General features: G+C 35.1%; 1 protein-coding gene across 1 annotated transcript in view; it reads right to left on the reverse strand.

The window, feature by feature from the left end:
* The window catches only part of LOC117332779 (WD repeat and FYVE domain-containing protein 3-like), a 60091-nt gene that overhangs the window by 10699 nt on the left and 36005 nt on the right, over positions 1–13387 (reverse strand). The window contains exons 43-65 of the mRNA XM_033891814.1: positions 13254–13336; positions 12584–12755; positions 12240–12448; positions 11355–11503; positions 10929–10985; positions 10574–10720; positions 10280–10363; positions 9727–9781; positions 8767–8886; positions 8268–8385; positions 7710–7816; positions 7264–7417; positions 6812–6903; positions 6352–6564; positions 6014–6158; positions 5206–5360; positions 4884–4976; positions 3756–3989; positions 3306–3428; positions 2638–2697; positions 1513–2185; positions 602–713; positions 156–353 (exon numbers count right to left, since the gene is read on the reverse strand). Coding sequence (XP_033747705.1) covers positions 156–353; positions 602–713; positions 1513–2185; positions 2638–2697; positions 3306–3428; positions 3756–3989; positions 4884–4976; positions 5206–5360; positions 6014–6158; positions 6352–6564; positions 6812–6903; positions 7264–7417; positions 7710–7816; positions 8268–8385; positions 8767–8886; positions 9727–9781; positions 10280–10363; positions 10574–10720; positions 10929–10985; positions 11355–11503; positions 12240–12448; positions 12584–12755; positions 13254–13336 — 3553 coding nt within the window. The remainder of the gene's footprint in view (positions 1–155; positions 354–601; positions 714–1512; positions 2186–2637; positions 2698–3305; positions 3429–3755; positions 3990–4883; positions 4977–5205; positions 5361–6013; positions 6159–6351; positions 6565–6811; positions 6904–7263; positions 7418–7709; positions 7817–8267; positions 8386–8766; positions 8887–9726; positions 9782–10279; positions 10364–10573; positions 10721–10928; positions 10986–11354; positions 11504–12239; positions 12449–12583; positions 12756–13253; positions 13337–13387) is intronic.

Below are 13387 nucleotides of genomic sequence, written 5' to 3' on the forward strand. Positions count from 1 at the left end.
TTCTCTTTAAATTTACTATGAAGGTCATAGAAAATAATGAGCCTCGATTTCTTTGCTGTGAACACATTTATGCATATAATTTTGAAAACCAACTGTCTTTACTCCCAGATTGCACTCCTAGACCATTCTAACATTATAACATGCAATGTTCCAACCTGGAGCAGAAGACCTGTCCACAATTGCGACAGTGGTGTCTGCGTTCTGCGAAGGAGAAGCGAACGTTACACGTTGGACAGGTCTCCGCCCCATCATCCTTCATCCAGTGGTCAGCTACTACCTTGCCAGGTTGGTCAGTCACTGTCCAGCTGAATATCCGGCCTTTGGCATCACCAACATACACTGTCTTATGGTCTCTGTGATGTTAAAAATAAACAGTTGGCATATAGTTAGGAGGACACTTGATCATCTCTGATTTCATTTTTTTTCAAAAATGGTTTGTGCAGTATTTTTATTGAAATAGTTTTCCATGATTCCAATCTAACATTTATAAGAATTTGTAAGAAGCCCAGGGGGTCAACACATAAACTTGAATACCCTTTAGGTAAATTTAATTCAATCATCAATCATCAAATCTAAATAAGGGAGATAATTCAGAACTTACTTTGCTACTGCGATAGCAGTAACAGCAGCAGGATCCTTATTGTCCTTCCGTTCGTAGGCTGTGTGCATTGTTAGTTTACTTCGAAACACAAGCTGCCTTTGCCATCTGAATCCTGGAAAGTTACCACATGTGTTTTAATAAAGCAGTATGGAAAGCAAGTACGATGTGCGATATGCCGAATGTGTAATGCTATTTGCAAAATGCTTATTGCTGAATGGCTGAATGTGACTAATTTATATCTAAAGCATTTCTCATTAACCATTAAGCATTTAGCATCAAGCATTATTCGGTATTTCGCATTAAGCATTTCCCATTCAGCATTAAGCATTTTACAATTAGCATTTCTGCCTGTGATCAGACATGTCAGAGATTGGAGATAAATGAGATTCTGTCAGCCTGCAGCTGATTTGTCATTCGCACGAAGGACAAAATTTGAAGTTTGGTACTAGTTCTCTACCACATTCACATCTTAACAATAGTCTTGCACCACAGTGGTAGCAAAAATTATTACAACAATCAAATTCTAGCGTCTGTTCCAAACTTTTGTTTTTTTGATACAAGCAATTCGCATAAGGCAATATTTGCATAAAGCAATTCACATTAAGCATCTCATAACTATAGCAATAAGCAATTTGCATTTTGAATAAGCATTTCGCAATAATCATAATGTACCAGCTTTCCATAAGGCAGAGTAATTCCAGAATTGTCATGTGCAGCACATTCAACTGGCAACTACCTATATGCATTACATTACACAACATAACAGAAATCATTGTCATTGTATATTGTATTATATGAAATTGACGCATTTATCAAACAATGCACCAACCAAAAGATAGACATGAGGATGAAAAGGAAGATACTTAATAAACCGATAAGACAGCGGATTTGACATCTACTCATTAAGTTACCTTCACGAAGTGCATTTCGTTTCCTGGGTTTCCTTTTCAGCAGATCTTCCATTATTTTGGGGGAGTTTTTCACTTCATTGTCCGTTATGACCTCAAAGTCTGATGAAGCAGACTTAGAGAGATTTGACTCCTCCTTCTCGTCTCCCATCTTTAGATCAGGATGACTCTGACTGTAGTTGATCCCATCCACTGTGAGTGATGAAAGACAAGGTTCTGACTGACTAGGTAACTGAGTATCACTGATATTGGATGCATACATGATGTCTAGTGCATCGAGAGCAGGGTCAATCTCTGCACCATCTGTACTCCGTACATCGTCCCCACGGCACATGTCACTGATACTACTCGTAGTACTTATAACACTGCCGTCACGCAATAAATCACATCGAGAGTCACGTAAGTGTGACGGAATATGACTCTCGCTCTCTGCTGACGATCCCATTTCTATTTCACGAGCTGTTAAATCTGGGTCTTTGAAGTCCCGGAGTCTGTCCACTACAGCTCTAGCGTCACAGTAACTGGCACACGATTCCTTCCGCGACGTCTTTGGAATGTCGACTGCTTCACTGCCCATTGTTTCAGCCTGTTCTACTACAGGTGTTATATCACATCGGTTATCATTCCTCTCACTTTTATTCTCAATTGGCACTTGTACATACTCAATAGACCACATCTGTCGGGCAAACACATTCAGTATTAGGTACAGGTTCAAATTACATCCTGGGGAGGGGGAAATAGGGCAGTCATAAACTCTATCAGATACAAATAATTTAACAAGTAATTTAGGTATTCTATCTTATATTTCTGAAACACAAAGGCATATATCTCAAAATGTCTCTTTCTCTTGTCTTTTTTAACATTAAGCTAATCAGGTTATTAACAGCTTGGTGCAGACAGCTAGAGGCTTCAAAGGTAAATATGAATATAGATGGGTCAAGTTTGAAATTATTTCATTTCTCAAGTATCAAAAAAAAGAACCAAAGTCTCATAGGAATTTGCCTTCAGATTAAGTTTCATAAAAATATATCCATTGTGAAGTAAAAGCACTAGATTGATCACAAAAGGGTTCATATGTCATATAGACAGTCCCAATATCACCTTGAGAGTATAGCTGTGACTACTTACCCTAACAACACCATCACTGCTTCCAGTCATGATCACGTTCCGACTATCCCACTCGATAATCTGTCAACCAAAGCAGGATTAAACGTGGAATAGTTGACAAAGTTAAACACTTATTCAAAAACTAGAAAATGTTTCTGTGGAATGTGAATGTCCTTTCTCATATACATATAAAGTAATAGAAAATTGAGGTAAAAACAAAATTTAGCAAAAGTTTATATTACATTCAAAATACGAACACTTCAGCATTGTTGTTTGACAATAAAAAACTCCTTTTATGCCATATATTAGCATTTATTTGAAAGAAAACGTTTTGTATGAATGCAACAATCCTCAATATTTAAGAGTAATTTTTAACACTACAATGGTAAAAGCTCTATCTGTCCTCTTACCCGAGACTGATACCAGAATATACCTACATATACACTACGTTAGTCTGCATTTTAAAGATATCCAAGTACCCTTTTACTTACGCCAGAAGCTTTATTCCATCAATAAGCAGGGTATTTTTTTGAAACTACAATTGTAAAGCTTTTTCTGTGCTTTGCCTGGACTTGGCAAGAGGAATTGATTGAGTGACTGGGTTGTTTTAGCCGGTAACCACCATCACGTCACCAACAGCTTTACCATATCAGGATCCCGGGCATAAGAATGGTGATAGCTTGACTTACCTGGGACATAGCGAGACAGAGGATCTGTTGACTACGGAGTGTAGCTGTGTTAACACAGGCGATCTCCTTTCCATTGATGGACCACACATACAGATAGGTACCTGCACAGCTGGCAATATCTCCCTGTAATCATAAACATCCATTATGTTTACTATCAACATGTATTATTTCACTTTGTGAATATGGTAGAAATTGTGTTTTTGTTTGAAGTACAACTTTAACAATACAATTTAAACATAAATTATATCAGAGATAATATGGATTCAACCTGACATTCAATCTTCTTATCAATGTGATTTAGGAATAATGGTAGACCACATTAATCTTTAAATAAGCCGAGACTCAAACTTTAACTTATATTCTGGATAAACATGGTAAAGATAATGCAACAATATATTGCAGACTGGTTGAATTTCCTATTAAGTGTAGAGAAATATTGTTTATATATACCGTGAGTTCGTTGATACAGACGGCAGCCACAGGTGCTGAATGTCCTCGTAGCTGTCTGACATACTGGAGGCGACTGAGGTCCCAGATTATACAGCAGCGATCACGTGATCCACTGACAATGACATTGTAAGCCTGAGATGAGGCCAGGCATGTTACTGTCTCCAGATGACCAAACAATGGCTGTTTTAGCACCACCTTCTTCTCCTTAGGTCGGTTCTCCCACACATTCACAACCTGTCACAACAGTCATCTTCACATGTGAATGAAAAGGACTTTTTTGCATTGTTAAATAATCTCTATAATAACCTTTTTTTGTTTTAATATTTTCACAAGGTTTCTATTATACATCAGTTGTATATTGATGGAAGATAAATCTAATAATAGATGTGATATCAAATCATTAATCATCAGTTTACAATATTTACCAAGAATTTTCCTTAAGGTCACCAATATGAACAACTGAAGTAATCCATATTATTTTCTTGAGAACGTATATTATGAGAGAACATATTTTGTGCCACCTTTTCCCACAGGATTTAATCATGGTAATTGAATTTCGAGAGAACATATTTTGTGCCACCTTTTCCCATAGGATTTAATCATGGTAATTGAATTTCGAGAGAACATATTTTGTGCCACCTTTTCCCATTATAGGATTTAATCATGGTAATTGAATTTCGAGAGAACATATTTTGTGTCACCATTTCCCATAGGATTTAATCATAGAAATTGAATTTCGAGAGAACATATTTTGTGTCACCATTTCCCATAGGATTTAATCATGGAAATTGAATTTCGAGAACAAGCTTTTTAATACTGGAAGTATTTGTTAATCGTCTAGAGAGTTACAATTTGTGTAAGAATAAATTTACAGCTTAGTCTCATCCATTGGGAGAACACAAATCTCTCCATGTATTTATTTGGTATATTTCACTGTCTTTCAAATCAATTTCTTCTTGTCAAAAGAATAGATTCAGCATCATTTCTAACAATAAGAATGAGAGCTCATCATATCATAATCTGAATCCTGCAAACATGTATCTTGGCATTAATGACATCTTTTGTAAATTCTGAGATATTAACCACATTAGGTAGCTCTACAGTGCTTAGCTACAGAGCGATACTTACACAGCTGGTGCCGCCTGTGATGAAGATCTTGGCGTTAGGACAGGTGGAACACAGAATTTCACCGTTATCTAGAGACTCATACACACTAATGGCCTGCCAACAAAACAAAGTGAATAGTCACACAAATACCTCAACTCCTGATTAAAAAACAATGACACCATTCACAAGAAAAATCCAATGTTTTCATCCATATTATTTTGTAGCTTTAGACAATTGGTTAAATTTGTTTGGAACATGATAAAATTTAGTTACCCAAATACTTTAATGTTAATCTTTTAATCAAACAATAAAACTTTCACACAGCCTTTCTGACCATACCTACCTTTTCTGACTCGTAGTTTCCAATGCGAACACTTTGATCTGCGAATCCCCAGGCCAGATATCTGTTGTAAGCTGGAGGGATGAGGACTTTATTCTGTTCTACGGCCAGGACATACTTTTCATGTTGTATTATCTGGCCTACAGCACTTTTCAACTCTGCAAAGAACAAGGTTATCAAAGGATATTAACCAAATGTTAATATAACTGTGCATGGAACAAGTTATCCAGGGATATTGATTTCCTGTTAATATCACTACATAAAGAAGGGTGTTACTAAGATATTAATTTCCTGTTAATATCACTGCATAAAGAAGGGCGTTACTAAGATATTAATTTCCTGTTAATATCACTGCATAAAGAAGTGCATTACTAAGATATTAATTTCCTGTTAATATCACTGCATAAAGAAGTGCGTTACTAAGATATTAATTTCCTGTTAATATCACTGCATAAAGAAGTGCATTACTAAGATATTAATTTCCTGTTAATATCACTGCATAAAGAAGTGCGTTACTAAGATATTAATTTCCTGTTAATATCACTGCATAAAGAAGTGCGTTACTAAGATATTAATTTCCTGTTAATATCACTGCATAAAGAAGTGTGTTACTAAGATATTAATTTACTGTTAATATCACTGCATAAAGAAGTGCGTTACTAAGATATTAGTTTCCTGTTAATATCACTGCATAAAGAAGGAAGTTTCCAAGATATTCAACTATAAGACATTAAAAACAATTTTAATGAATGCTTTTAGGAATAGATTTTTTCACAATGGGAATAGTCCAATTCAGATATTAGTACTGCACCTTTAATGGTCTGTTTTGTAGGCCGGAGATTGTCAACATTATGGAAAAATAATTTCTCCGCCATCGCTGCAGGTATAGAACCCATGGGGATGGGGTCCAATAGCTTGATATTCTGTCGTTTCTGTGGATGGGGTTTCTTAAACAGCTGAAGCAGAAAAAAATACCAATCATAAATACAATAAAGCCACAAATTTTGAACAAATCATGATTATCATTTTTGCACTAGAAAAAAACACTTGTTTTTCATTAGGTTTCAACACTGAAATCAAATCATTTGTTTTGAATAAAAATATCTTCTTTTGAATGATTCATTGAGTAGAAATTACTGGCATTTTTACCTGTTTGGGAATCTGACCAAAGTTATTGATGAATCCTATAGTTGCATTTTTCTTGAGTGGGTCATCAATACTGTATATGTCCACATTTCCCTCATAGAAGAGATGGTGAAACACATTGATGGACTCAATGGCAGACTGGCCCAACTGTTTGAAGCCAAAGATCAGATCTATCCACTCGTGGAGATGGGCACTCACATAGTCACTCTCAAGGGCCTGGAAGGAAACAGTTTGTTCAAGGTAATGGAAATTTCACAAGAAAGTCCTAGACTCTATACCAATAAAACAATATGAAGACCTTACCCTCTTAGTTTTATTATATATTCATGAATTTCCTGTGTATCAATTAAGAATTTTCGAAAGTTGTAAACATGAAAATCTTAAGGATAACTGAGACCGTTTACATTGGCCTATTAAAATTAGACTTATCCCCACATGGTTAATGCTCCACAGAAGGGCCTACCTCTCTGTGGGCCCTGATAAACTCCCTCGGGTCCTCACGTGCCCACGGAGGAAGTACCACATCATCCAGCTGGACTCCACTCTGTTTCATTCCTACACAAAGTAGTAATCAAGTTAAGTGCACAGCAAGCTTTTAACAATAAACTTGACTTTGTAACAAGCAATAAACAAGTTAAATTGCCTTATGTTGATATCAATCACTCTTGTGATGCACAAGGAATGGGACTTGATGTGGGAAGAAACAGGTAACCTCAGAAAATCTGCAAAGTTAAGCATGGCAGGTGACCCCATATCTCTAGTCGCGTATGATTGGGGAACCAAACCTGGCCATATTTTGGTGAAATGGAGTGCCTTATCAATTGTGTAATCTGTATAGCCCCCATCAAAACACAATGTTAGAAGTGATGTTTAGTCTTAAAGGAAACATGAAAACAATGACAAACAAACACTTACCAAGATCAAAGCTATTTGAATTTTTTAAGAATTCTGGCAGGTAAAAGAACTCTGGGATAAGTTCCTTTACATCAGCCATGTTGTTTTTGGAGGCTGATAACCAGTTTTCTTTTACACTGTGGAACATCCTGTCAGCTAAATCAAAGTGTCCTCCCTGGCAAAAAAATGTAATTAAACTGTAAAAACAGTTTGGCATAACTTTAAAACATTAACCCTCCCAATATAAATGTTCTCTAACTCCTTCACAAGATAACAAATGTGAACTTAAAGACGTTCCTTTACTTTATGTTTCTACACTTATTTTCTTGACAAATCAAATGAATTTGAATTTATTGAAAAAAAAAATTGCTTACCATATATACATTATTGTATTTCAAATATAACCTTTAATTGCTAAATATGAAGGATTGATATTTTCAACATTCTAATGTTTATGTTTGTGATACCTGGAGGCTGAGGAAATGTTGAGTGAATGGTTCCATCCTGAGAAGGTAAGAAGCCACAATCATGGCCGAGGAGTAGTGGGTCCCATAATGGTAGGGCGGTGTCTCACCTGTAAGTTCAGGTACGAACACAGTAAACAAAGGTAATCCACCATGATAATTCAAGGAAGCAGATAAACTAGCCTTTATATAGAGGTTCAAATATAATAATAAATTGTATTATAGTGTTAAATGAACTTGTGGCCTTTATAGACAGGTTTTGTTATATAAAGGTGGCCTTTAGGGCCAGTTCAACAGAACCTATTGTACCGATACAACATGACATTAATTATAAATCTACCCATAATGTACACATGTGTCAAATTTACATGTGTGATACAACATTGATTAAATAAACAACATTTTTACAATCAATATTCATTACTCCAGCCACCTAATGCAAATGTGTTCAGCCAGCAGTACAAATAGCCTTTATTCTATTAACAGACATCCTAGAAATTTAGCAGAAGTTGGCCTGATTAATGGGGACTTGTTGTATTTCATATCAAAGGAGCAGCAGACCTTGAGGATCATCCCAGTCCTGGTATCGCTTCTTGAACTGTTTGAGTCGTTCAGGTGTCTGGGCCCCCATAGGTTTGGACAGATCGCGGAATGTCTCAGCCTTGTACAGGTCCAGTTCCTGTAGGAGAAACAAAACAAACTCTATGTCAACCACATGGTAAGTAAGCCAGCACATCACAGTAAAACACTCCTACTATATACATGTGATTTTTATTAAAAAGTTTAAGTTCTGTCTCCAGTTTCACAAACATTCCTAGGCTCAAGTTACAAAATGTATTTCCCTAGGAAAACATGTATAAAGTTTATTAAAAGCTTTTCCTGACTCTTAGAATTCTTTTCTATGGAAAACTTAAGGGACATTCATCAAACTTATATCATGGTGATTCTTCTTGATTTATATATTGTGCAGTAATTTCTAAGAAATATATCATCAAATTTTCTCCATAATAAATTCCATGGGTCATATGTTGAGAAACATACTGGTAGTTGATAGACCCACCTCTGAATCGTAGTCAGCCACAATCCAGGGAAACACAGGGTACTGCATCAGGTCATTATAGGATCGTCCTGCCAGGGTATTGAGGTGCATCAGATACTGAAAGTTGTTTATCTCACCTCTCTGCAGGAGGAAACAGCAAAATATCAGTAGTAAAATAATCACAAGGTTTACTTATAACTCCTACTTTGATAGACAATCTTTATTTATAACTCCTACTTTGATAGACAATCTCGGTCATGCTTCTGAATTGTATACCTCTTAATTATCATAGTGATCTTTCAAAGTGAAACTTTTTTTTAAAAACTTCAGATTATTGTCTTGGAAAAAACCTGAATGGAAATTGAAGTAATGAACAGAGCATTCCCTATTTCTGTTACTCATAAAAACAAAAGGAACAAGATATTTTATACAACATTGTACAGAGGATTCAATTCTAGACAGTTCCCACAATATCCAAAATAATTTTTCAAATTACATCTTTTCATATCTTTCTCTTTTATCACCTTTCACATAATGAGAATGAACTTGAATCATCAATGTTTTTGAGAGAAAGTCACGTTGATATGATATCACAGTGGTTAGGTCTTAGTATTTCAAATTGTTCTATACTTCTTAGATTTGATTAAGTTTCTCAGTTTTCAAATTTAAAATGAAATCTATTTTAATATTATATTCACGTAGTGCATCCTAAGCAAACAGTAAAAAACTAACAGCAATACAACCGATAATACAAATGTTTCACATCCTTGATCTACTTGATCTATTATAAGTAGAAAAATTTAATAATTGTATCTGGTGATTGTATTTTAACATTTCATATCAGCCAAAATTTCTTCAATTTTCCTGAAATAACTATGAAAATAAAAATTGTGGCAATGAATGGGACGATTATTTATCACTTCGAAATTGTCCACCAAACTATAAGAGATCATTACTAGTAAACTCTAGAGTATTACATACCTCCCATCTCTGTGTGACAGATTTTTCACCTATCAAGTTGCTGATTAATCCAGATCTGTGGAAATATTTCATTTCATTTAAATACCCATGATTTCAAGTAAGAGTAGATCATATCATACATATTTCACATAAAAACTTTATGAATATAATACAATGGAAATATGAAAAAAAAACAAAAAAAACATCATCAATGTCTTATTTCCTTGGGGTTCGATGAAAACAAATCCATAATGTGACATGTACCTACAATGCTTGCACAACATATTCATATAGAGTAAGTATTGTTCTACAAAACAATTAAATATTATAATGAGTTGTTTTTTTTACATGTATTTGGTATAATTCAAAACTTCTTGATAGATTTCAAAATAACTTTAATCAGACTGAATTCATATATGATATTTTATTATATCCTAAATTCAAATGTTTTCCCTTAATTCTACCTTATAAAACATCAAAAACCAATTGTTTCAGTACAGCATATTGCAAATGTAAAACAATCTTCGTATTCTTTATTCAATGAACATGACCTACTGATATTTTCAATACCTACCCTGCTTCCACCTTGGCACTGTGTTTCTGCCCAGACACAGACTGTTGGGCATTGTCGGTCATTGAGGTTGCCACTGCCATAAACCTAGAACACATAAAACAGAGTCGCTTAGTTAAGTAGACTATATCGGATATCTTTTAGCAAGTTTTAAATTTATACCATTTATGTATAAACTGTTGTACAAATTTCTGCACTGTTACACAACTGAAGGCATTTTATCAAAATCTCAAACAACTGATTTCTAAAACAACAATGTGTTACCTTTATAAATTGTTGCCGATGCATGAAACTTACTTTGCATAAACTTTGTTCCTGAGTTTCTTTGGGAATGATAATAAGTAGTTCCTTCCATCTGCGGAGAAGAATTCTACAGCTATGGGTTGTAATAAATACCGCCGCTTGTGTACCTCTCTTATATCTTCATGGGCAAACTTGCTACATCTGCAAATAAAGTACCTTTTTGTGTGATTCATGATTAACATTGTAGATAGTCAGACTAAACAATGTGAAATTATAGTTACAAAAAACTTCTATTATTATATCTGTAAGAAGATTGGACATTTCATTTTGTGAAAATAAGACAGTAAGTCAGGTGAACTGGTATTTATCACACATTAATTTCTGTGAACTTGTATCAATCAATTCTTACATGCGTTTCTGTGAACCAGTGCCTTTTGTGGTTTTGGGAATTATTGGATCATGAAGGCTGCAAATAAAAAATGAATGAATGAATGAAGAAACTGTATAAATAACACATTCATTGATCAAAATTACAACAGATGAAAATATTTTTAAATAGTTGCAAATATTTTTTAACAAAATACTATACATTACTAGTTATAAAAAATCCCTTCGAGTTTAGAAATGAATATTTCATGGTTGTTAATCTTACATTAAAACATGTCTAAACTAGATATACCTCTAGTTTATTTAAATAAATGACTGATTTTGGCAGGTTGATTCTAGAGGCCAAAGCCACACATGAACAAGCCAAATGTAGGATGTATAACTTTTTCTATATATACTGGTAAATTTCTCTAACAACAGAAACTGAAAAGTTGTTATGAACACATACTCTGGAGGTAGACTGTCAATGTCACGGATCTCGCGAGTCCTCAGCATGGTGAAACCATCTATAACATAGAAGTGTTCCCGACCGAACAGAAGAAGGCCTTCTGCTGTATCTAAACCCAGTATCCGTGCACATCGGAAGATGTTGGTTATCTGGAAGAAAAGAAAATAATATCTATAAATAAGATGCTAGAACTTTCAATTTTTTTATACTAAAACAAAAAGCAAAAACAAGGAATATTGTCGTTGAAAAGATGGTGAAGTATTTTTATTTTAATAAACAAATGTTACAGTCACTAAGATTATATCATATGTGAATTATTATATCAAGCTTTCCTACAATCCTACTGTACATGTACTTCCATATATGGACAAAATCAATAATACATGCAAGTGTTGTGCCAAGCCTATACCACGAAGTTTATACTTCTGAATTCTAAATTAGGTTTGTGGCTCACATATCTCTACCCTAATATATCTCCTTTGATCGATACCTGGATCTTACTAACTGATTGTGACCAATGGAATCTTTCCTGTGTCTTACCTTCTATACTCCAACATATCTCCACTGATCCATACCTGGATCTTACTGACTGATTTTGACCAATGGAATCTTTCCTGTGTCTTACCTTCTATACTCCAACATATCTCCACTGATCCATACCTCGATCTTACTAACTGATTGTGACCAATGGAACCTTTCCTTTGAATTGTCTTACCTTCTATAACCTAATATATCTTCACTGATCGATACCTGGATCTTACTAACTGATTGTGACCAATGGAATCTTTCCTTTGTCTTACCTTCTATAACCTAATATATCTTCACTGATTCATACCTGGATCTTACTAACTGATTGTGACCAATGGAATCTTTCCTGTGACTCACCTTCTCTCCCTCACCGAGGATCCTGAGGATGGTTTGGTTATTGTCAGTCTTTCCCCCAGAATGGACCTCTGACACTGTTTCACCAGCGTTTTCCTGACTGTCTGGTTTGTCAAGGTCACCTTCCACGGTTGACTCGTCAAGGTCATCATCAGCCTCAGTTGACTTCTGACTATTAGACTGTGGCAGTAACTTCGGCATGCTCAGCATATCTACAGGACAACAGGTAAAGTCTTTACTCATGCAATCATATCCCCATAAATACCGTAATAATATGAAAGTAGTGATCAACATGATTAAATAATAAACAATATTTAAGAAAAAGTTTCCTTAGTTACAATACTTACCGACTGGGGACCTATCCTCATCCTGTCCGCCCCCAGAACTCCCTGTTAGTCCACTATCCACACCCATTTGGATGGGTAGTATTTCCTTGCCATGCTCCACAAGGGTCTGTGGCCTGTATTGTTCATAGTACTCCTTGCTATCAAAGCTCATGGCCACCTTGTACTTAAGTGGCTGAAACAAGGACAGATAATAATGACATATATGCAGCATATACTGTAAAACATAAAATTCTTGATTTTAAAAATTACTATTTTGCAATCAGTCACCTTGACCTTGACCTTAAACCCTGAAACTTATACTAGCCTGAGATATTATGGCCCTTTATCATTGAGTGAAGTTTGATCAAAATTCCCTCAAGGAATGAAGCTGTTGAGAGCTACCAAACTTTGGCAGTACATACATATGTACAAGATGGACGGAAATGAAACCTATAGTCACTGATATTCACTGGTAGGGGACTGATTAACACAAATATCCTTAAAATAGTTCTGTTAATCTGCAAACTTGTTCAAACAATAGTAATATATACATGTTAAACAAAAAAGTCCTTCAAAGATGGGTTAACCTGGGTCAGAGTACAAGTTTAACTAATATGGATAGTCTCAAAGACAGCAAAATAACCAGAATTGGCAAAATGTAGGTTGTTGACATAATCTTATTAATACTCACACTATCCTCCATGTCAGGTCTGTAGGGGTAGTGTTGGAAGAAGAGATCATTCTTCACCATTTTCTTCCTCATTCGACACGGACCTGCAGAACAGAGCATTTATAAAACTCAGAGCCAACATTACATGCAACAGA

Source organism: Pecten maximus, chromosome 1 (genome assembly GCF_902652985.1).
Source record: "Pecten maximus chromosome 1, xPecMax1.1, whole genome shotgun sequence".
NCBI lineage: Eukaryota > Metazoa > Mollusca > Bivalvia > Pectinida > Pectinidae > Pecten > Pecten maximus.